Source organism: Amphibalanus amphitrite, unplaced genomic scaffold (assembly GCF_019059575.1).
Source record: "Amphibalanus amphitrite isolate SeventyFive unplaced genomic scaffold, NRLGWU_Aamphi_draft 000080F_arrow, whole genome shotgun sequence".
NCBI lineage: Eukaryota > Metazoa > Arthropoda > Thecostraca > Balanomorpha > Balanidae > Amphibalanus > Amphibalanus amphitrite.
Window position 1 is genome coordinate 70,976 of NW_024881576.1, and position 22,612 is coordinate 93,587.

At 51.1% G+C, this 22,612-nt stretch overlaps 2 protein-coding genes across 9 annotated transcripts in view; one reads left to right on the forward strand and one right to left on the reverse strand.

Moving 5' to 3' along the window:
• Nucleotides 1-22,612, forward strand: part of LOC122379542 (catenin alpha-like) — a 69,704-nt gene that overhangs the window by 28,247 nt on the left and 18,845 nt on the right. The window contains exon 1 of one of the 8 annotated variants that reach the window (XM_043361820.1): nt 19,246-19,379. The exons of 4 other annotated variants lie outside the window; for them this stretch is intronic. The gene's annotated coding sequence lies outside the window, so the exon portion shown is untranslated. 3 more of the 8 variants (XM_043361819.1, XM_043361817.1, XM_043361823.1) reach the window with 3 other exon arrangements.
• LOC122379541 lies at nt 7,616-12,629 on the reverse strand. Its single transcript, XM_043361816.1, has 3 exons — nt 11,875-12,629; nt 9,219-11,655; nt 7,616-7,799 (listed from the first exon to the last, which is right to left on the reverse strand). Exons 1-3 carry the CDS (start codon nt 12,627-12,629, stop codon nt 7,710-7,712), a joined length of 3,282 nt encoding a protein of 1,093 aa, XP_043217751.1. The 3' UTR covers nt 7,616-7,709.

A 22,612-nucleotide genomic window follows, 5' to 3' on the forward strand; every position in this document is an offset into this window, starting at 1 on the left:
TCGGACAGATAATGCATCGGCCTGAAAAAGTAGGGTAACGAGTAACGACCTACCTAATTTTGGGGTTTTAACCGTTTTTAGTCGGCCGATCCGTCCCCCCCCCCCCGTGTCAAAAATCTGTGGCGACGCCCCTGGTCCAATGCTATAGAACTTTCAACTGTCTGTCCGTACATCGGTGCATTAACCCGCGCGGGGCTGGGGTCTCCAGCCGAACGCGCGGGGCTGGGGTCTCCAGCCGAACGCGCGGGGCTGGGGGGGGGGGTAAATTTTACCCCCCCCCCCCCTGTTATCTCCCGAACTAATGGTCCGATTTGGAAAATTCAAACGCCAATTGAAAGCTCTCATCACGAACAACTAAAAACATGTACTTAAAGGGACTATCCCACCTTCTAAAATGTTGTTAAAACCAGTTAAATTGTGCCCGACTTTATAGATTGGATGACCAGGAACACGGTTCTGGCATTTATTTTTCATTAAACATCTTAGGCTTCCCATATTCCAAACACAAACTTTCAAATATGTGACGTCACAGCCCAAAATTACCTCCTTCCCCAGGCCACATTACTGTCATAAAACTGATTCTTTTTACTCTGTAGGCTAGGCACCACAACAAAGTTCAGACCAAGTTTTAAGCGATTTTTCAACGAACAAACCCATTTAAATCAGAATGACTAAACGAGGTGACGTCACACTAACGGTCGCTCTATGTTGAAGATAGGGCCTTGTACAAGGCCCATTTTCAAATGAAGGGAACGAATTTCTTCAACACCAAGAGGCCGCGGGGGTTGCAACCTAGATAGATAGTGGTTTCTGAACCTCGCCGCAAACTTGGCTATCTCAACTAAAACCCCATGTTAAAGGGACCCTCCCACCTTAACATTAGATTTGAGTTGAGATAGCCAAAATGGGGTCCCTGGCTCACAATTACCAGTTTCGGCACTCATTACATCGAGAAATGCCTTAACCCTCGCCCATGTAGGGGGGGTTGGTGCAACCCCCCCCCCTGAGGTTTTTCGGAAATAGTGCAAAAACGGCGGCGCGCAGCGCCGCCAAATTTTGGGTACCTTATGGGGCAAACCTTGCGCATCTTTTGATAAAAAAAATTGACCGGGTCATGTCAGGTCACGGAGTTATGACGTCACAAAGGGAACAGCCTCCGGCCGGATTTTCACAAACTGAGTGCCAACGCCCGAGGTTTCCTGCCGGTGGTACGGACATCGGTTGATGGATCGTGATGAAACTTCCCATGCATGTTGGGGCAAGTATTGGCTATCATATGGTATAAGAAACTTGACCGGGTCAGGTCAGGTCACGGAGCTATGACGTCACAAGAGGAACAGCGTCCGGTACTATTTTTGAAAAGCGCCCGAACCACTATTTTGCTAATTCTTGTCACCTCAATGGGAATATGCAGCAATATTAGCTTCTATAGGGAGCAAATGGACATCCCAAATCCAAAAATACAATCAGATTTCAAAAATTTAAATTTTGATTTTTCGAATTTCTGCCGCCGGCTGTGACCTTGCCGACTTCCGGCGCTCCCAACGCGCCATTTTTAGAGCTAGGGAAACGAAATACATACCAAACGATAGAGAATTGATCAAGGAACACGATAGTGAAGGTTTCAAGTCGATATCTCCCACCGTTTTGCCGCAATCGCCGCGGAAAATTTGAAAAAGTCTATTTTTCCGAAAATTTGACCTTTGACCGGTCAAAAGTAGGTCAAATGTTGACCTAGGACCAAAAAATATACCACCAATCGCGAGATCTCGGCGAGAGCAATCCGTTGGTCTTTTCCGCTAAGCTCTACGACGCTCCGTTTTCAAACGCCAAGGGGGGGGGTCGCACCAACCCCCCCCCTGCATGGGCGAAGGTGGCAGATCGCCGTTTACGGGCGAGGGTTAAATCGGAAATATTGAATTTCAAAATTGCAGCATTTTGATTCAGAGGGGCTAATGCTTAGGAATACCCCTCTGAATGTGTGACGTCAGCGCAGATATCTAACGATTTTTAAATGTTTGACTAAAACGTTTTGTAGCACGCGGTGGTATATGCTATTTGCGCGCAACATCTGCCGCAAACGCCGCACTTCTAAAATAAAGTCGCTAGAAACAGCGGAGATCCCAAAAAAGTAAACAAAAGTAAAAGTCTAATATCTTGAAAACCGGTGAATATTTTTCGGTGAAATTTGGTAGATATTCGCTTTCGCTCTTTCTGAACCGAGCGACATCACTTTCATGCCTATTCATAAACTTTTTTGAAGGTGGGAGGGTCCCTTTAAAGGTGGGATAGTCCCTTTAAAGGAAATAATCCACCTTTGAAATGAGCTTTTAAACTGAAATAGTAGTTTAATGGAGCTCAATTTTCGACCCCTTTTTCTCCAGCCTTTTGCTTGAAAGCACACTATACCTATATAGCCTGAGATATTTCTCATTTTCCTCATCCGCCCATTTTACCATAGTCTATGTACTTTATGTCACCTATCATGAGGAACTTCGCACTTTTAGCTTTCCAACGACCTATTGAATGTAGCATTTGGAAAAGTAAACCGGACAAAATATCTCCTTAAGAAAGTGGCCTTAAACAGGAAAACATCCCATTGTTAAGGATAGGTGCAATTGACCCCATGGGCTGGTTCAATTGACCCTCGCATCGGGGTCATTTGAAGCGGGCGTAGAGCTGTTTTATAAGCATGCGTTTGGCAGCAAAATATGTTTGAAACATAATTTTACATATCTTAAAATAAAGCCAAAAGAGCATATTTTTTCATGGCATTGTGCATTTTTCGATATGACAACTAGATCTCGCTGTGCATGTCAATATATAAAAAGTGGTTTAACTGGCCCCGCTCTCCCCTATCGATGTTGATACAGCATTGTCTCGATGCTGATTCTTGGTTGATTCAACATTGTCTCGATGTTGTTGTGGACAGACCTATACGCAGGGGCGTCGCCGACGGGGGGGTCGGGGGGGTCGTGACCCCCCCACTCTTGAAAACTGGGGGTGTCGACCCCCCCACTTTTTGCGATGCTGAGTATGCTTTTTTAGCTTTTATGTCAGTGAAGCAGGCGTCAGCAACACCAACAAATACATCAGATTCAGAATCGCTTCAAGAGCTCCATAAAGCCAATTAGCCAATTACCTAAAGTTCAATTAGCTGTGGGCGGGGAACACCAGCACAACAATATTTTTAAGTAGCCACCATTCTAGTACCTTTTTATCCCTCAAAGGATTGGACGCGCCAAAACTGCCCCGAGCGTTCGTCTGATCGTTAAAAAAAAATGGTCGCAGTCGATTCGTCGGATCAGTACCAAACTACAAAACTACAAACTAGCCTCAGCCCCATGGCTACCGTCACAACGAGCTGTACAGTGCACACTGCACATGTAGGGGAAAGGGAGTCAGGTGAGACCGTCTCGGGCTTTCGCAAAGAAGTCGCGCAAAAAGGAGCCGATTGCAACGAAACTTCCGGTGCGCTCGAGTTAATCATCTACTTAACCCTCGCCGCCTATTGGTTTTCTACATACGCGCCGGCCGAGGGGGGGGGGGGCGGGTACGACCCCCCCTCGCCGTTTCGCCCCTGGTGGAGCTAGCGCGTCGCGGAAAAAACGAGCGTGTGCGCCGTTACGAGACGCAGAGATTGGTACCCGATTTTAAGGTCCTAGGTCAACCGGTGACCTCTGGGGTCAGGTCAAGTGCCCCAAGGTACGGTTCAGTTTTTGGCGAATAACTTCGCAAAAAACGGCCGCAGAGCGCCGATTTTGGCAGCATCGTGTTTGCCTCGCTCAGGCGCGTCGAATGATATACTTTTTGTCCGGGTCAGGTCAACTTGGGGTGTTGACCTCAGGTCAAGGTCAGGTCAGCACGCCCAGGTCACGAAGCTGGTCGAAAGAGGTCATGTCGCATATCATTCGATTTGACAGGTCTTCCTGAGTCCAATGGTGGCTTTCCGGACTCGCTAGCTCACTTTGATCAAGAGTTATTGACGAAAAACTAATATGACCTTGATGACGTCATAAATGACGTCACGCAATGTCAACATTGCAAAAGTGACGCATCTAACCTTGCAAGGAGTGCATCAAATCACGATTCTGTGTGCTTGAGATAGTTGGAGATCGTTCCCGGCGCCAGAATAGCAGTTTTCATTTTCCCCCCATTGACTTATAATGGTGAGGTCACGAAAATGACCTGACCTCATATGACCTTTAGGAAAAATCCGAGATATACAAGTTGTGGGACTCATAATGGATACTAGATCCTGCAAGTTTCATTTCCCTGTGACATCTCCTCTGGCAGTGAGGGCGTTGCGGAGTTGCGACATCTGAAGACCGTGCAGAGGTTCACTTATGACGTCATAGGTCAGTGACCTGACCTGACCCAAAAATGCAGTTGGTGTCAAAAGATCCGGCTTGGATCAAAGGTCAGGTATGCCAAGTTTCAGCTCTCTATCGCCAGCGTGTTCGGAGCTATCGCGCGAAAAAAAAACCCTATGGGGGGGGGCGGCACCCGCCCCCCCTCGGCCGACGAGGGTTAAAAATAAATCGGTATCCCTGATTCAAATAAAGATGACCTTGGTTCACTTTTTCATAACATGCTTTTATTTAGGTATAGGATAGTTTTTGGAGCTGATTTTGAACTTAGCGCCCATCTGAACATTTAAGAAGTAGTTGTGTTGCTTATACATATGTACCAGTAAAACGCCTTTTGGGCGACCAACGGAGCGAGCGAGACGATGGGCCTCGCACGTGCGAAATTGCGAGGGGGTACCTCCAACTAACTTGTGCACTGCACCCTACTAACCGGTCTTTAGCGATGTGCCAAATTTCAGCGCAATCGGCCAAGCCGTTCTCGAGATCTGGAAGCGGCACACTGCACGTGCGCACGTGCAAGCGGGGTCCAAACTGACTTTTGCACGGCACCCTACTAACTGGTCCCCAACCGTGTACCAAATTTGAGCGCAATCGGCCCAGCCGTTCTCGAGATCTGGGAGCGCCCCCTGCACGTGCGCACGTGCTGTAGCACCCCAACCTTAACACATGCAGATGAATTATCTGATGGAGACCTAACTGTGTACCGAGTTTCAATTCAATCGGCCCAACCGCTGTGCCGTTATTGAGGTTGCAATTTTGGGGGTTCTTAAAAAAATGTCCAACTTTACCACGCGCCACGTGCGGTGGTTGGCAAGAACGCATGGTGGCCATCACACCACAGAACTTTTACGTCCAAGTGACATTCAGTAAAGAAGACCGCTTGTCAATCGGATGTCCCGTTCCTAAGATATTAGCTTTTGAAGAGCGTCCCCACGGCCGGCCGGCCGGCCGGCCGGCCGCTCATACTCAGGATTTTCCCTTAATTCAGTATGAGACTCCGCTCGCTTCGCTCGCTCCGTAATAACATGTTAGGAAGCAATCGGTGGTGGTCATCCACTATTAGGTACTGGTTGATCTGACCTGACCTGATCTACCCCAAATGCATGGAGTCATCATCTTCGTTCAAAACTAAGATAACATTCGTAATCAGAACCTCGAAAAACCATCACAAATTACACTCGCAAAGTTCTAGCAGGTCCCGAGTTTCCCTACTTATTGGCAATGACCTGTCCTGAGATGACCCGAAACCTTGTAAATGGGCTTTTTCTCGTCACGGGCAGCATGCTCTTTTTCCGCAAACCTCTAGATCGATCAGGGGTCGAAAGCATACCTCAGCGTTAGTTTAGTATACGTTATACGTTAGCGACAGGGAACCCACCAATAGAAGGGCTACAGTGAAGCAGAAAACATATTCGATACTCGATAGCTCTTTCAACGCTCTTTCGCTAGCTTCGCGTCAGATTTCATCTCAGGTCTATGTTTTGCCCATAGAAGGCAAACAGCGAACTGGACAGATTCTGCCGAAATATTTGCTTTGCAATAACTTTAGATTCCGTGAATTTGTATGGTATTTACATATGTTGTCTTGTCACCACCGTGTTTATCTCTTTGAGACGCGTCACATGAGTTAAAATTTGACCATTCAGAATTAACGTTAAAACGACCTCAGGTCAACGTTATGTCCTGATCGAAAAAGGACGTCCTGCTACATATGAATAGGTCCGTACTCCGTGTTGTTGAGCTGAACAGTGAACACCTTCCAGGTGCTGTCATCGCTCTACCGCATCTTCGTCAAAAGTTGTAGAAAAAAATGCTGGTGGCCACCGATGGACATTTCCACTAATGACCTTTCGAGTCATCACTCGCCATAAGTTGCACCCTGTCCCTGGCAATGATGAGCTGATTTGTCATGGCTCCAAAGATATTTTGCGTTTCTGACGAACTTTTTCAAAGCAGGAGGCATTCGTGCTTTTTCTAATTTCTCATTATTTTCTCATGATAAGGTCACGTATTTGACCTGCCTCCAGAGTCCAGATCATAGATGTAAATCCTCAGAACCATGAATTGCTGACACGTATAACCCCATACATTAGGTATACCTAGTGTACCAAATTTCGAAGTTATGGGAGAAAAGCTACAAGAATGGCGAGAGGGGAAAGTTTGATAGAGGTATACCGTATAACTAAACTTGACATGGCGACCTGACCTTAAGTGACCAGTGATAATTTTTACGTAAGTGATGTAGGTAGGTATACCTACCTAATAGGTTAGACCAAATTTTGCGGCGCTGCGCGCCGATTTGTTACACGCGCGCACACACACATACGCACGCACAAAACTGGGAAGTGTGGCAAAAAAAAAAAAAACACCCCTACCCATCGGGTGAAGACTAGAAACCCGACCCCCCCACTCAAAAATCCGTGGCGACGCCCCTGCCTATACGTGTACGAAATCCCATTTCCCGTAATTACCTAAAATATTCCAGCGTCACTTTGACAGTCAATATTCGGGGAAAATGTATTTCTATGATATATGCACAGCTCTTCACTTTTTTCGAGTCAGTTACACTTCACATATCACGCCACACAACCTCGGCCGCCGCTCAGTCTCCGCCATCTTCACATCTTGAGCGGTTGAGTCAGGGCCGTGGGGGTTGAGTCGCCTGTCGAGCCTCGCACTCCTGTAACAAAGCGGAGATTCCTATGTAACAACGGTAATAAATTGGGCCTTTGAGTAAATTCAGTTCAGTCATTTTCAGCTCAGATAATAGATATTTATGTAAGTTCATTTAGCATCACGCATGTACCTATACGTCCTACTACCATGAATCAATTCTTTTATACTTACCGGGCCCTGTTTCAAGCCATGACGCTACATGACGCCACCGGCAGCACTTTTTCTCTTTGCCGCAGGCAAGTGAGTGACGACGGTGATCGCCACCGTTTTGAAGAGAACGTTTCAGCGCCAGTTTTTTAAACTTATCACTGCTAGGATAAATAACTAGGATAAATAACTAGGATAAATGCACTGATTGTCACACAGCAGAAACTGGCGGAAACGTACATGGTCGGATCGAAAGAGGAGACGCCAGACGACACTGGACACAACACACTCAACACACCCGTCCGCACTCTGCGAGCCGGCACAACGGGACGGGGGACGCGCGGTCTCCCCCTTGTTATGTTCGTGATTCACGGTTCGAGTGAGAGAGAGCTTAAGAGAAACGCGATTTATTTACAGCCGGTGCGAATGGGCCGAGAGAGTCCTCCAAAAACTAAACAAGTATGGCGAGCGCCACGCCTAGTCGCCCGCGCCAGTCATGCCGCTTGGCGCGCACGATCAGCTGAGCGTCGGCAGGGGCGCTCCCAGGCACACAGAGGTGGGGCCGCAGAGGCGGTCCAAGTACACACCCCCTATACCCGAACACAACATCCCCCCTCGAGACAACAGTCGTCAAAAACACACAAAAACACAACAATGCACGACGTTGTCTCACAGTCACTCCGCATACGAGGTCGCACCCCATTGAACTCGGAGCCGACCAGGAGCACGGCGCTGCCGTCGAGAACGACGCGGGAGAGCGGCGGCGGCCGTCTCCACCTGGGGTGACCGCACCGGCGACGAGCGGCACACGGCCGGCGCACTAGCGGCGGGTCGGACCGCCCTCTCGGCGGCGACCGCGGTGCGCGCTGGCGGCGGTGGCGGCGGCGGCGGCTGAGGCGCACCCGCAGCGGGCGGGCGCGGGGCGGACGGAGCCACAGGCGGGGTGGGTTCCGTCAGAAGCGGCCGGTATGGGCGCAGGTAGCGGCGGTTACGCCACAGGACCCTGCCACTGGCCGTCTTGACGAGGTACGTGCGCCGCTGACCGACGCCCACGATCACTCCGATCCGGTTCCATCGGCCGGTGGCGGGGTCTTGAAGGTCGACCCGGCTGCCGATCTTGAGCGGTGACAGCCGGCGCGTGCTCTTGTTGTAGCACCTGACGGCCTGCTCCTGGAGCTCGGCAGCCTTTTCCTCGCAGACATCGGCCGCCCGCTGCCACTCAGGAGCGAAGGCGCGGTGGTGCGTGGGAACACCAGAGCGAAGCGGGTGACCAAACAGCACCTGTGCCGGCGACCGTCCGTCTGCTCGGGGCGTGTTACGGAGTTCGAGCAGACTTCGGTCCAGTTGGTCCTGGTCGAGCCGGCCCGATGAGGACGCAGCCAGCACCAGCTTCTTCGCTGTCTTCACGCAGGCCTCCGCGTGCCCGTTAGCGCGCGGGTAGTGCGGTGACGACATCTCATGTCGTACGTCCCAGCGCTGGAGGAACCGGCGGAGCGTGCCTGATGCAAACTGGGGTCCGCCGTCTGACCGGAACACGGTCGGGACGCCCGTCTGCGAGAACATCAGTCGGAGCTGCCGCGTCAGATGGTCCGCCGAGGCCGTGCGGGGACACACTGTGACATACGGCCACCCGGACAGCCGGTCCACGTACACCAGGTACGTGTGTCCTCCAGCGGAGAAGTAGTCGGCCGAGACCGACTCGAAGACGCGTGTCGGTGCGCCGTCCTCCTGCCACATCGGCTCCCGGGCGTGGCTGGGCAGGCGCTGACGGCACTGAGCGCAGGCGGCGACAGTGTCAGCAATCTGCTTGTCGATGCCCGGCCAGTACACACTGAGCCGAGCACGGCGCTTGGTCCTATCAACGCCCTGGTGTGACTCATGGAGTTTCTCCAGCACACCGCGTCGGAGGGCGGACGGGATGACCAGTCGAGCGCCGTAGACCACCAGTCCGTCGTCGATGGCCAGCTGATGGCGCACGCCCCAGTACGCTCGTACTGCAGGGGGCGTCTCGTGCCGGTTCTCTGGGAATCCGGCCAGGATCAGCTCGCTGAGAGTCTGGTACTCGGTGTCGCGCTCCGCGGCGGCGCGGACTCTCTCCAGTGTGGAGTCGACCAGCGGAGCCAGCTGGGCGCCCTCCTCCGATCGAGCGGAGGCCTGCAGCGCGGCAATGACGCTGGCGTGCAGCGGGTCGTCCTCGGTGTCCACCGCTCCGTCGTCATCAGCGGCGGGGTCGCTGGTGGGCGCTCGCGAGAGCGCGTCTGGGATCACGTGACTCGATCCCTTCTGCCAGCTGGTGGTGAAGCTGTAGGCCAACAACTTCTCTTTCATCCGCTGCAGACGCGGGTTGTCGATCGAGTTGAGCTGCTTGTAGTTTAGGATGGTCACCAGCGGTCGGTGGTCGACCACCAGGTCGAAGTGGGGCATGCCAGCCAGGTAGACATGGCACTTCTTGCAGGCCCAGAGTACAGCAGCCAGCTCCAGCTCGATTACAGCATATCGGCTCTCGGTATCGGTCAGGAACCGTGAACCATACTGGACCACACGCCAGTCCTCGCCGTGCCTCTGGAGCAGTGCAAAACCCAGTCCTCGGGTTTTAGCAGCGTCCGTCTGTAGCACGGTCGGCAGCTGGGGGTCGAAGAATGCCATCACCGGCGGTGACGACAGCACAATCTTGGTGTGCAGAAACGCTGCCTCGTGCTGCTCAGTCCAGCGCCAGACCCGGCGCGACTTGAGGAGGTCTCTGAAGGCCTGAGTCGAGTCAGCCAGCTCCGGTGTGAGGCCGCTCAGCTGATTCACCAGACCCATGAAGGACCGCAGGTCGGTGACGTTCTCCGGTCTCGGGAAATCAGCGATGGCGCGCGCCTTTTCATGGTCGGTGGTGTAGCCGGCCGGGGTGATCTTGTAGCCGCAGAATTTGACCTCATTCTGGGCGAACTTGAACTTCAGCGGGTTCAGCGTGATTCCTCGGTCGTCACAGCGCCGGAGGATTTCGATCACCTGCTGCAGGTGCTGCCGGTACGTCTGTGCCACGGCCAGGATGTCGTCGACAATCTTGACACAGTTTGGGATGTCGCCGAGCGCGGCATCGCCGCGCCGGTTGTACTCGTCTCCAGACGCACTGCATCCCATCGGACAGCGGACGAACTTGAACCTGCCCCACGGCGTGATGAAGCAGGTGAGGTCCTGACTTGACTCAGCGAGCGGCACCTGGAAGTAGCCCATCTTGGCGTCCAGAGTCGACATCCACCGGTGCCCGGCGGGCAGACTCGTCACAGCATCGTGAGGAGACCGGCAGGGGTACGTGGGTCGATTCACGTACCGGTTGAGTCCCGTCAGGTCCACGCAGAGTCGAAACCCGGACGGGTTCTTCGGCACGCACGAAATGGGATGGCACCATTCCGTCGGGTAGTCCACAGGGACGATGACGCCGCGGTCCAGCAGGTCGTCCAGCTGCGCCTTTACCTCGGCACGCCAGGCGAAGGGGATCGGTCTCGCAGCGGTGACCGACGTCGGACACGCGTCGGGCCGGAGTTCGATCGTCATCGGACCGCCGTCCATGACTCGAAGAGTCGAATCTTGCCCGAACACACGCGGGAAACACTCCATCAGAGCGGCTGCATGAGCTGCACGGACCGCCTCCGGTGGGTCTGAGTCGCTGTCCCAGGCCGGCAGCGGACCGCTGAGGCCGGCGGCCGGGCCGGGTCCATCGGCCGGCGGCGCCGGCGCGCCCGTCTCGGTCCCGGTGGCCGGACAGGGCCTGTCACGCGGCGCCTCATACGGGGCCGAGCGGCCGCTGGCGCTACGAGCGGAGCCGGCAGCGGCCGGCGGTGCAGACGGTGTGACGTCATTAGAGGGTGTGACGTCACCAGCGGATGTGACGTCAACAGAGGCCGTGACGTCATCAGCAGGGCGCGGTGCGTCCTCGACGGACCGGATCTGTGCCGGAAAATCCCTCGGCAGAATCCCCAGCGCCACACAGTCGAACCAGCTGAGTAGCAGGCCAGTCAGCTCCCTGATGACGAACACGGCAGCGGTGGTCGATCGGTCGCCCAGCTCCAGAGTAGCCCGGAACGACCCGACACAGGTGAGCGGCTGTTTCCCTACTGCTGAAAATGGCTGGCCGATGCAGGGCTCCAACTGCGCTGGTTCCACGCAGATGGAAGACAGGCTGTCTTCGCCGATGACTGTCGCCTCGGCGCCGGAGTCGGCCCGGGCCGACACGGTGAACACACCAGCCGGCGTAGACAGTCGGACAGTCACAGTGGGAGTCGGCCGCGTCGATATGCCGTTCACGTAGACGTCTCTGATGACACGGCAGATGCGCGGCTCTGACGGCTGCCCCACCGCGGGCCGCGCGCGCTCCGGTGCTGCGCGCTCGGCGGGGGCAGCGGCGCTCTCGCGCGCCACCTGGGCGCACACCACTGCAAAGTGGCCGCGCTGGCCACACGAGTTGCAGATGGCGCTAGTAGCGCGGCACGCCGCCGGGTCTGCGTGGGCGGCCCGCCCGCAGCGGCAGCAGCGCGCGCCGGCCGCGCCCGCGGAGCGCCCGCCAGGTTGGGCCGCGGGGCGCGCCTGGGGGCGGCGCACGCCGGCCGTACCCGCGGAACGCCCGCCGGGTTGGGCCGCGGGGCGCGCATCGCGCGACCTTGAACGGCGGTATGCCGACAGACGGCTCACTGACGCCGTCGGTGAGTGGAGGTCGGAGCAGGTAGCCCGGGCGTTCTCTGACGCACGGCAGATGTCCACCGTCTTCTTGAGGTCCAGCCCCGGATCCTCCAACAGACGCTTCACCGTCTCCTCGTCCCGCAGGCCACACACAATCTTGTCACGCAGGCGTGAGTCGTAACAGTGTGTGCAAAAGTCGCAAAAGGCCGCGAGCTCCTTCACTTCGCACAGAAACTCCTCAAAATTCTCGCCCTGCTCCTGGACACGGGCGTAGAACGCACGGCGGTCGACCAGGACACTGCGCTGCTTACGGAGATGACTCTCCATTGCGTCTACCACCGCGGAGAGGGGAGAGTCGTCCGCTATCGTCAGTCCATATCGCAGCACCCGGTGCCAATCTTCGTCGAGAAGACTGAGAAGGGCAGCTCTCTGGGCAGTGACGGGCAGCGCGGACGCGCCGGTCAGAAGCATGTACCCGTCCAGCTTCTCCCTCCATACAGCGAAGTCGCGCAGGGATGTGGAGGACGACAGCTGAGGCGCCGGCGTTGCAGCAGCAGGCAGGCGCACGGGCGGGGCGGCAGCCGACGTCCGGGCGGCTGTCGCCGCCGAGGCATCGTCGGCAGCGACGGTAGCGGGTGGCTGTCGGTCGGCGACCAGTCGCTCCACCATCTGAGTGAGCCGCTCCTCGCGCTGCGCTGAGTCTCGCTCCCGCTGCGCCGACAACTCCGCCTGCTGCAGGAGCAGCTGCGTCAGTTTCTCAATGTCACTCATCGTCACAGATCACGGCGCGCTATAAACTAATCACTGATACACTGATACACTGATCACTGCGCGCACGCACGGAACCATCTACTGACCGCGCCATGTTATGTTCGTGATTCACGGTTCGAGTGAGAGAGAGCTTAAGAGAAACGCGATTTATTTACAGCCGGTGCGAATGGGCCGAGAGAGTCCTCCAAAAACTAAACAAGTATGGCGAGCGCCACGCCTAGTCGCCCGCGCCAGTCATGCCGCTTGGCGCGCACGATCAGCTGAGCGTCGGCAGGGGCTCAGGGAGTGTCTAAAAAGCAGACGAGATTAGCAGACGAGCCCATGCTCAGTAACTACTGGACCGATTTTGATAATTCTTTCACCATTCAATAGCAGGGAAGTTATATAGGTGCCGTTTTTCGTTTTTTGGCGATTGGTTCACTCTGACTGGACCAATCGGACCAAAATGGTCCAGAACCATACACCCCCTTAAAAGCAGACGAGCCCATGCTCCGAAACTACTGGACCGATTTCGATGAAACCTTCACCATTAGACGCGCCGTGGTCTGAAACGGTGCCGTTTTTGATCATTTTTTTATTGGTTCACCCTAAGTGGTCCAAATCGGTCCAAAACCGCTAAAATCTGTTGCAGACGAGCCCATGCTCCGAAACTACTGGACCGATTTCGATGAAACCTTCACCATTAGACGCGCCGTGGTTTGAAATGGTGCCGTTTTTGATAATTTTTTGATTGGTTCACCCTAAGTGGTCCAAATCGGTCCAAAACCGCTAAAATCTGTTGCAGACGAGCCCATGCTCCGAAACTACTGGACCGATTTCGATGAAACCTTCACCATTAGACGCGCCGTGGTCTGAAACGGTGCCGTTTTTGATAATTTTTTGATTGGTCCACCCTAAGTGGTCCAAATCGGTCCAAAACCCCTAAAATCTGTTGCAGACGAGCCCATGCTCCGAAACTACTGGACCGATTTCGATGAAACCTTTACCATTAGACGCGCCGTGGTCTGAAACGGTGCCGTTTTTGATAATTTTTTTATTGGTCCACCCTAAATGGTCCAAATCGGTCCAAAACCCCTAAAATCTGTTGCAGACGAGCCCATGCTCCGAAACTACTGGACCGATTTCGATGAAACCTTCACCATTAGACGTGCCGTGGTCTGAAACGGTGCCGTTTTTGATAATTTTTTGATTGGTCCACTCTAAGTGGTCCAAATCGGTCCAAAACCCCTAAAATCTGTTGCAGACGATCCCATGCTCCGAAACTACTGGACCGATTTCGATGAAACCTTCACCATTAAACGCGCCGTGGTCTGAAACGGTGCCGTTATTGATAATTTTTTGATTGGTCCACCCTAAGTGGTCCAAATCGGTCCAAAACCCCTAAAATCTGTTGCAGACGAGCCCATGCTCCGAAACTACTGGACCGATTTCGATGAAACCTTTACCATTAGACGCGCCGTGGTCTGAAACGGTGCCGTTTTGGATAATTTTTTGATTGGTCCACCCTAAGTGGTCCAAATCGGTCCAAAATGCCTAAAACCCGTTTGTACTTTGCGAGAGTCCGGATAGATTTCTGCAGCACAGAGGTGCCCCCAACCCATTGTCATGCATTTTGCTTTCCAAACTAGAGCAAAATGCATGCTAATTGGGCCTGGGGCACCTCCGCGCTGCGGAAACCAGCTCATCGGTTGACTACATGAAAACGTATTTTTGGGCTGTACTTGAACCGATTTGGACCACTTAGGGTGGACCCATCAAAAAATTATCCAAAAGCGGCACCGTTACAGACCACAGCGCGTCGAATGGTGAAGGTTTCATCCAAATCGGCCCAGTAGTTTCGGAGCATGGGCTCGTCTCAGTCTGCAACAGATTTTAGGGGTTTTGGACCGATTTGGACCACTTAGGGTGAACCAATCAAAAAATTATCAAAAACGGCACCGTTTCAGACCACGGCGCGTCTAATGGTGAAGGTTTCATCGAAATCGGTCCAGTAGTTTCGGAGCATGGGCTCGTCTGCAACAGATTTTAGGGGTTTTGGACCGATTTGGACCACTTAGGGTGGACCAATCAAAAAATTATCAAAAAACGGCACCGTTTCAGACCACGGCGCGTCTAATGTTGAAGGTTTCATCGAAATCGGTCCAGTAGTTTCGGAGCATGGGCTCGTCTGCAACAGATTTTAGGGGTTTTGGACCGATTTGGACCACTTAGGGTGGACCAATCAAAAAATTATCAAAAACGGCACCGTTTCAGACCACGGCGCGTCTAATGGTAAAGGTTTCATCGAAATCGGTCCAGTAGTTTCGGAGCATGGGCTCGTCTGCAACAGATTTTAGGGGTTTTGGACCGATTTGGACCACTTAGAGTGGACCAATCAAAAAATTATCAAAAACGGCACCGTTTTAGACCACGGCACGTCTAATGGTGAAGGTTTCATCGAAATCGGTCCAGTAGTTTCGGAGCATGGGCTCGTCTGCAACAGATTTTAGGGGTTTTGGACCGATTTGGACCATTTAGGGTGAACCAATAAAAAAATCATCAAAAACGGCACCGTCTCAGACCACGGCGCGTCTAATGGTGAAGGTTTCATCGAAATCGGTCCAGTAGTTTCGGAGCATGGGCTCGTCTGCAACAGATTTTAGGGGTTTTGGACCGATTTGGACCACTTAGGGTGGACCAATCAAAAAATTATCAAAAACGGCACCGTTTCAGACCACGGCGCGTCCAATGTTGAAGGTTTCATCGAAATCGGTCCAGTAGTTTCGGAGCATGGGCTCGTCTGCAACAGATTTTAGCGGTTTTGGACCGATTTGGACCACTTAGGGTGAACCGATCAAAAAATTATCCAAAACGGCACCGTTTCAGACCACGGCGCGTCCAATGTTGAAGGTTTCATCGAAATCGGTCCAGTAGTTTCGGAGCATGGGCTCGTCTGCAACAGATTTTAGCGGTTTTGGACCGATTTGGACCACTTAGGGTGAACCAATCAAAAAATTATCCAAAACGGCACCGTTTCAGACCACGGCGCGTCTAATGGTGAAGGTTTCATCGAAATCGGTCCAGTAGTTTCGGAGGATGGGCTCGTCTGCTTTTAAGGGGGTGTATGGTTCTGGACCATTTTGGTCCGATTGGTCCAGTCAGAGTGAACCAATCGCCAAAAAACGAAAAACGGCACCTATGTAACTTCCCTGCTATTGAATGGTGAAAGAATTATCAAAATCGGTCCAGTAGTTACTGAGCATGGGCTCGTCTGCTAATCTCGTCTGCTTTTTAGACACTCCCCGCTCCCAGGCACACAGAGGTGGGGCCGCAGAGGCGGTCCAAGTACACACCCCCTATACCCGAACACAACACCCCTCTCTAGCCGGAGGCGAGGATGGGACCGCCCGCTGCCGGCCGCGTACGCCGTACAGTCTTCAAAACGGTCAGCGGTCGCTAGATTCCAGTCGGTACGGTCTCTGAAAGAGCACAGCGCACGACTGGCGGGAGGTGACCAAGGCACTAACTACCGTGATACTTGAATGGCACCGGTGGCACCTGAATAAAATAATGCCATGAAATAAAATAGAAATAAAATAATAAATAAAATAAATAAAATAAAACTATATTCTCCAACGACCTCTCACTATTTGCCGGAGACGCCACCGCTTATCAGTACGCAGACGACACCCAGATATTGGTGAGCGGCCCACGCAACGACATCAGGAGTCTCATCTCGCGCATGGAGGCATCGCTAGAGTCACTTAACGCATGGTTCTGCGCACACGCCCTGAAAGTCAACGCTTCTAAAACTCAACTGATGGTATTCGGTAGCCGACAAAACCTACGTAACCTGCCTCGCTTCAAAATCTCTTTCCGTGACGCTGAGCTCCTGCCGTGCGCGCAGGTGGGAAACCTAGGTGTTGTATTCGACGGCGCACTCACCTGGGAAGCACACGTGGCCGAGCTGAGCCGTCGCTGCACGGGCGTACTGATCGGCCTCTCCCACGCACGACACTGCCTCCCAGACGGTATCCTCAAAACGATCGTGACTGCACTCGTCATCTCGCGCGTCCAGTACTGCCTCACTGTATATGGTAACGGCTCCCAGAAAAACTTCGACCGACTCCAAAAAATTCTAAACTTTGCAGCACGGGTCATATTCGGCCGCCGGAAATTCGATCACGTCTCTGGCCTCCGCGATTCACTCGGATGGATGCCTCCGAAAGCTATGGCCGATGTTAAAACCATGGTAACTGCGCAGAAAATAATAAGCAACGGCGAGCCCGAAGCACTAGCTGCCATCTTCACGAATAACAGTGACGCGCGAGAGAGATCCACACGACAGGACCACCTTTTCCACCTTCCACGCTCGCGGCTCGAGACTGGCAAGCGACGGTTCGCCTACCGGGCCGCGGCGCTACTCAACAGTCTGCCTCCCGGTGTCATCGAACAGCGCCCCACCCAATTCGCCCGTGCGGCCAAGGCTGCAGTCTGTCCGGCGATGACGACCGCCCGACGATGACCCGTGTCAGGGGAAGGAGGTGCGACATCCGTGTGCGGTGTGCTGTCTTGAATCGTCCGTTTGTATATAGAGAGAGCGAATGTCCAGCGATTGAATTTGTATGCCTGTGTTTCTTGTCCCCGCATGTTTTTGTTTGTGCCCGACTCAGACTCTGGACTGTAATCGCCACGCCCCGCGTGGATTGTCCATGAAGGTAATACATACATACATACATACATACATACATGCCGATACAATAATGCTGCTTAATTCAACGTAGGTTGAGGATGTTATAAAATGATTTTATGAAGTGGAGCTATCTTTATTTAAGGATCGATTCACTTTATAACTCTCTAATATATCATATTCAAGACGTATATGCCTATATAAGATACCAATAGGTACTATTTCTATACGACCATATTCGTCTATTTGGAACCTCAGTGATCCCACCCTTAAAGTCCGATTGACGCCTTAGGACCTGTCGAGCCAGCCCATGGGACCCCATACACCCGAGGGGGCATTTGCCCCCTTTAATGCTGTCAACTGTCAACACAATTGCGGGGCAATATAGTAATTAAATCACAGTACGGTAAGGGAGGCCGTTCCGGTCCCTGAAAGCGCGTCTCGCCTAGGACAATAATTTAACAAACAAATAAACCGACAAAGAGCACCGTTCGGCTCAACATAGAACCCCGGAGTCTCAATCATTGATCTTACGATTGAAAACTTTATAAAATAAAAAATCAACAACCGTATTTTCATAACAATGAGATGATTTGAAGAAAAGAAATCCGTATAATTTTTAGTCATTTTTTATCTAACATTCTGCATCTTAATATTTCTGTTCGTGCTAGACATTAAAATTTGAGAAAGATTGCAACACCTACAGTTCCAAAACTCACGTTTATGAAAAATACTTAGTCACAAAAATAATAAGAACATGGGCTTCTAAATGATATTGCGTGGTAAGTAATAGCATTCTATATCAATAATAACCTTATATTAATGTGCAGTCTACCTACAACTTACATATGATAGCTGACACTTTCTTCGGGTCCAGGCGGACTTTCGCCACCACGCCGGACTGCACGTGGCAGTTGGGCACGGTGCCGCTCAAAGAGCTGCGCGCCAGCACCTCCCTGCCGAAAACCTCGGTGAGAAACTGGCGCACTGTCTTGGCCTTATCCTGACTGCCCCAGTTGATGCGCAAATGAGTCGAGGCAAATGATAATCGGCCACTTCCCATCAGGACTTGGAAAATCCTATAGGAAAATATTCCTATAGGAAAGACAAATTTTCTTCCTATAGGAAATTACTGCCAAATTCCTATAGGAAAATCCTATAGGAAAATAATCCTATAGGAAACGCTCATTTCCTATAGGAACCTATTGAGAAATTCCTATAGGAAAATAATTCCTATAGGATTGCTATAGGATTCCTATAGGAAACCGAATTTCCTATATGATTTTTTTTCACTAGGGGCGTTTCCAGATCTCGAGAACGGCTGGGCCGTTTGCGCTCAAATTTGGTACACAGTTGGGGACCGGTTAGTAGGGTGCCGTGCAAAAGTCAGTTTGGACCCCGTTTGCACGTGCGCACGTGCAGAATGCCGCTTCCAGATCTCAGGAACGGCTGGGCCGATTGCGTTCAAATTTGGCACACCGTTAGCGACCGGTTAGGAGGGTGCTTTGTACAAGCCCGTTGGAAGTACCCTCTCGCCCTTCCGCACGTGCAGGGCTCACTATCTCGCTCGCTCGTTCCTCGCCCAAAAGGCGTTTTACTGGTATTATTACTCACCCCAAGGCCCTAAAACATACTCACCTAACTCACCCTGCACATTAAAGAAATTAGCGGCGTTCACTCGGCTTGCTCCTAACTTACGATAATTCTCCCGTTAGATGGCAGGCCTATTGTTATCTCATCCATGGCTCCATCACAGTAACTTATCAGTTACAACTATCACTTCACCAAAAATTCATGATTTTTCTCATTATGCCAAAATTTGTTAAAAATATAATTGAATTAACAACCATAATTCCTAACAAAGAACTATTATGACGTCATCATATCGCCCCCTATCGCATAATCAGCTGGCGAAAATGTGCTAGTCGCCGATCGGCCGTTAGGTTACGATTTTGGGATCTTTAGGGCCGTCGTCCTTGATTTGGGTGTTGTCCTTTTGTCTTCGGTCATCTATATGCCGTGTTTTTGAGTATTTTGTCATTGTATGTGACTTTCCCGCTTGGGAATCAATTATACTGATCCAAGGCTATATAAACCAGGTAGAACGCTCCGGGAAAAAAGTTGGAAACAATAAATTAGTTGCGGCATTCCCTGATGACGCGAATGTGGGTCAGCGGCCGGCGGCCGGCCGCCGCTAACACTGTATGAGGAGGGATGCGCGGAACTTTTGCTTGTTGGTGATTGCGCTAGGCAGTTAAATGGTAATGTTAGGATATGTTTCGAAAGTAAATTGAACGACGCTTCGAACGCCGTCAATGAATTTGCGATACGACGACTATTTGTTTAGTTAGAGCCGGCGAACTTTTACCTTCCGACCGCGCGCGGAGGCGATATGGTGCCACACTGGCGGTTTTTACGATAGCTCAAAATTCTTTCGAGATAAAGGGATGAAATTTGACATGTCCTATCTTTTGATCAAGCTGGATCTTATGGTACAAGTCGCATATTTAAGGTAGGTCAGGTTGTTGACCTATGTGGTCGCTCGTGAGCCTCTGCACAGTCCAAAAACAACGCAATTTCTGAACACTCAGTGCCAAGAAATCCTTCACAGAAAGATGACACTTGGCAGAAAGAAGAGTTGTCGGTTTCTTACCGTTCGTATGTGTCGTGTTTTCACAAGAGTTTAGTAAGGTCAGGTCCGTCACGTGACCTCCCCTCATAACTCAATAGGTTTACGGGTTTACTATCATAGAAGCGTTTATCAATCGCCGGAAATCTTAGCCAATCCCACTGGACACTGGATCCAATACCCACATGGGGCCCTCCTGACTGGCCACTCCCTCTGAAATCCATAATAACATTGGGCTGCGGCCACGGTTATGTATTAATGCTTTTCACTAACAGAAATACAACTTCAACCAGCACAGTGCACGCCGCCACAACAGTCCGACCCACGTCCCTGATATCGACTAGCTCCCGGTCGGATGCACATACGCGGAGCCAATCAGTCCGACTGTGACCTGCAGCTTACAATTGCTGTGTCGCATGGCGCATGGCACAGGACGATTCCTAGCAGCTGTCGGCTGGAGTGGAGAAACAGCACGTTGCGACACACCGCGCCGGTGACAGAGCTCAGCAGGGCTGGTTGGAGGCTGGAGCCGGAGGTAAGGGCGGACACAGGCACAGACATTGCAGGACAAATAACAGGATGTCAGTTAGGGATATAATTCAAGACGAATGATTCAAGACGGACTGAAATAATACACATTTTGCTCACTAGTCACTTGGATACCAACTTCAAACTTGACGTTTATGTATAGCACCATGGAAACAATGGGCACAAAGGAAAGAAACAAAAGATGAGGGTTTTTTAACTCAAGGAAGTAAAACAGCCCGAAGTGCAGACAAGCACATACTTTTGGTAATAGCTATCAGCTGTCCTACTCCTCTTCTCCCTTCATCAACTACTGGACACATTTGAAGCATCATATATAGCACCAATGTCCATAACCAAAGCTTGCAAGTAGTTTTAACTTCTATGAAGCCAGGGGAAATGTGCCTACATTATGCATGTAAACTCAAAATTACACATGCATGACAAAGGAAGCTTATGTAAAGAGAATAGTTGACAAAAGCATCTCATGGTTAAAATTATTCAAAACTGCACACAGGGCAAACATAACAAGCAGCAAGTGTACTGTTCTGTTATGCTAAGAAATAGTCCAAAACAAAATACAATCTTTTCATGTTTGAACTGGTTGTTCTTCTATGCCCCTTCATCCATATCTTGATTACAGATGGGCTGTTACTGTAGGCTGATGAAGTGACACTTGATTGCCTTTGTGCGAGTTTCAGTTGCAGCCTCCTTGGTACTGCACTGGAAAGCAGATTGAATTGAATGCCTCTGAAAGATAGGAATAAGGCAAAGTTAGCTGTAGTAGTGTCAATGATAATAGACATGACATTTTTGTCCTTTGACATACATTTGTTGAAGTACAAAAAGGTACAAAATAAATTGGTTTGTTTCAAGACACGCACACTGCACAAAGCCGCACAGACATTACACAGGCATATGAAATTGGTACACATAAAAATTGATGATTAAAAAGGTCAAAACTTGCAATAATAATTGAAGTAAAAGTTACAATCACAATCATTTGATTTAAAATGACTTGACATAAGTCACAAGACGCAACGCTCCTATTCTTTTATGCTTTCATTATCCTCCACATATCAACCAGCTTGATACCAGGCTGTGCAATAGTGTGTACATAACCCCATGTTGCCATTTTATTAGAGCAAGTGGGGTTACAACAACAATGCTAATGTCAAACCCACATCTGCAACCCGTACTGCAGTTTCAATCACCTTACAAGCACACCTTCTGGCAGTTTGATAGGCAGAATGGTCATTACTACTTTCCCCTCATATTCAACACATATTCCCTTTATACAGATACAGTTTAGACCTGGTTATGGCAAGCACTTTCGAGAAAAGATATGATTAAAGTCCAAGACAAAGGTCGAGAGAAATAACACCAACATAAAACACCGACTATGTAGCACTAATACTGTCAAATTCATAAAAATATATACATGAGTCGATCAGAAATTCACTGTAGATTTCGAAAATGGTGTCAAATGCCACTCAAATACTCCCATTCGCATGTACGAAGCAATAAAACACTGACCTTCAATTCCGCGTGCCATTCTCCATAGGCCACTGTGTATTAAATAACGCGTTCACTGATAGCAAAAAAAGAGACCCACATATGACGCGTTTGCTACCAGCCAATCAGCGCTCGAGTTACCGAGCGCTGATTGGTGGAAAGGGCCGTCGTCAGCAGCTAATTACACGTTGTTTTCCTTGAACATGTGCGTGAGCGCTGATGCTGCTCACGGGCTGTTGCCATTTTTCGTAATGCTGAAGGCACGGGAGCGAACCCCCCTGTACTGATCATTCCAGGTGAGTTAATCCAGTACGGACTACGGTGACTCGCCCAACTGCCACCAGCCTCAGCCTGGTAAGAACGCCGTGACTCTGCCTCAGCCTCGGGCCGTAGTCTGAGTCATAGGTAATTTTCAGTTTTTTTTTTTTTACCAGACAATTGAATATGAAATGATATTCCACTTTTTCACAGGCCATAAGTTGCCTGGAGCGGTAGTCTGAGATTTATTGCACAGGCTGGCTGAGACGTGGCCCTGCCGCCCACTGCCCATTGTTCACCATAGCTTGAGCTGGATACGCTTCTGAAAAAACAACAGCATGCCAGTCAACCTCAACGGAAAGGGCAAATGTCATGGTAATGTCCAAA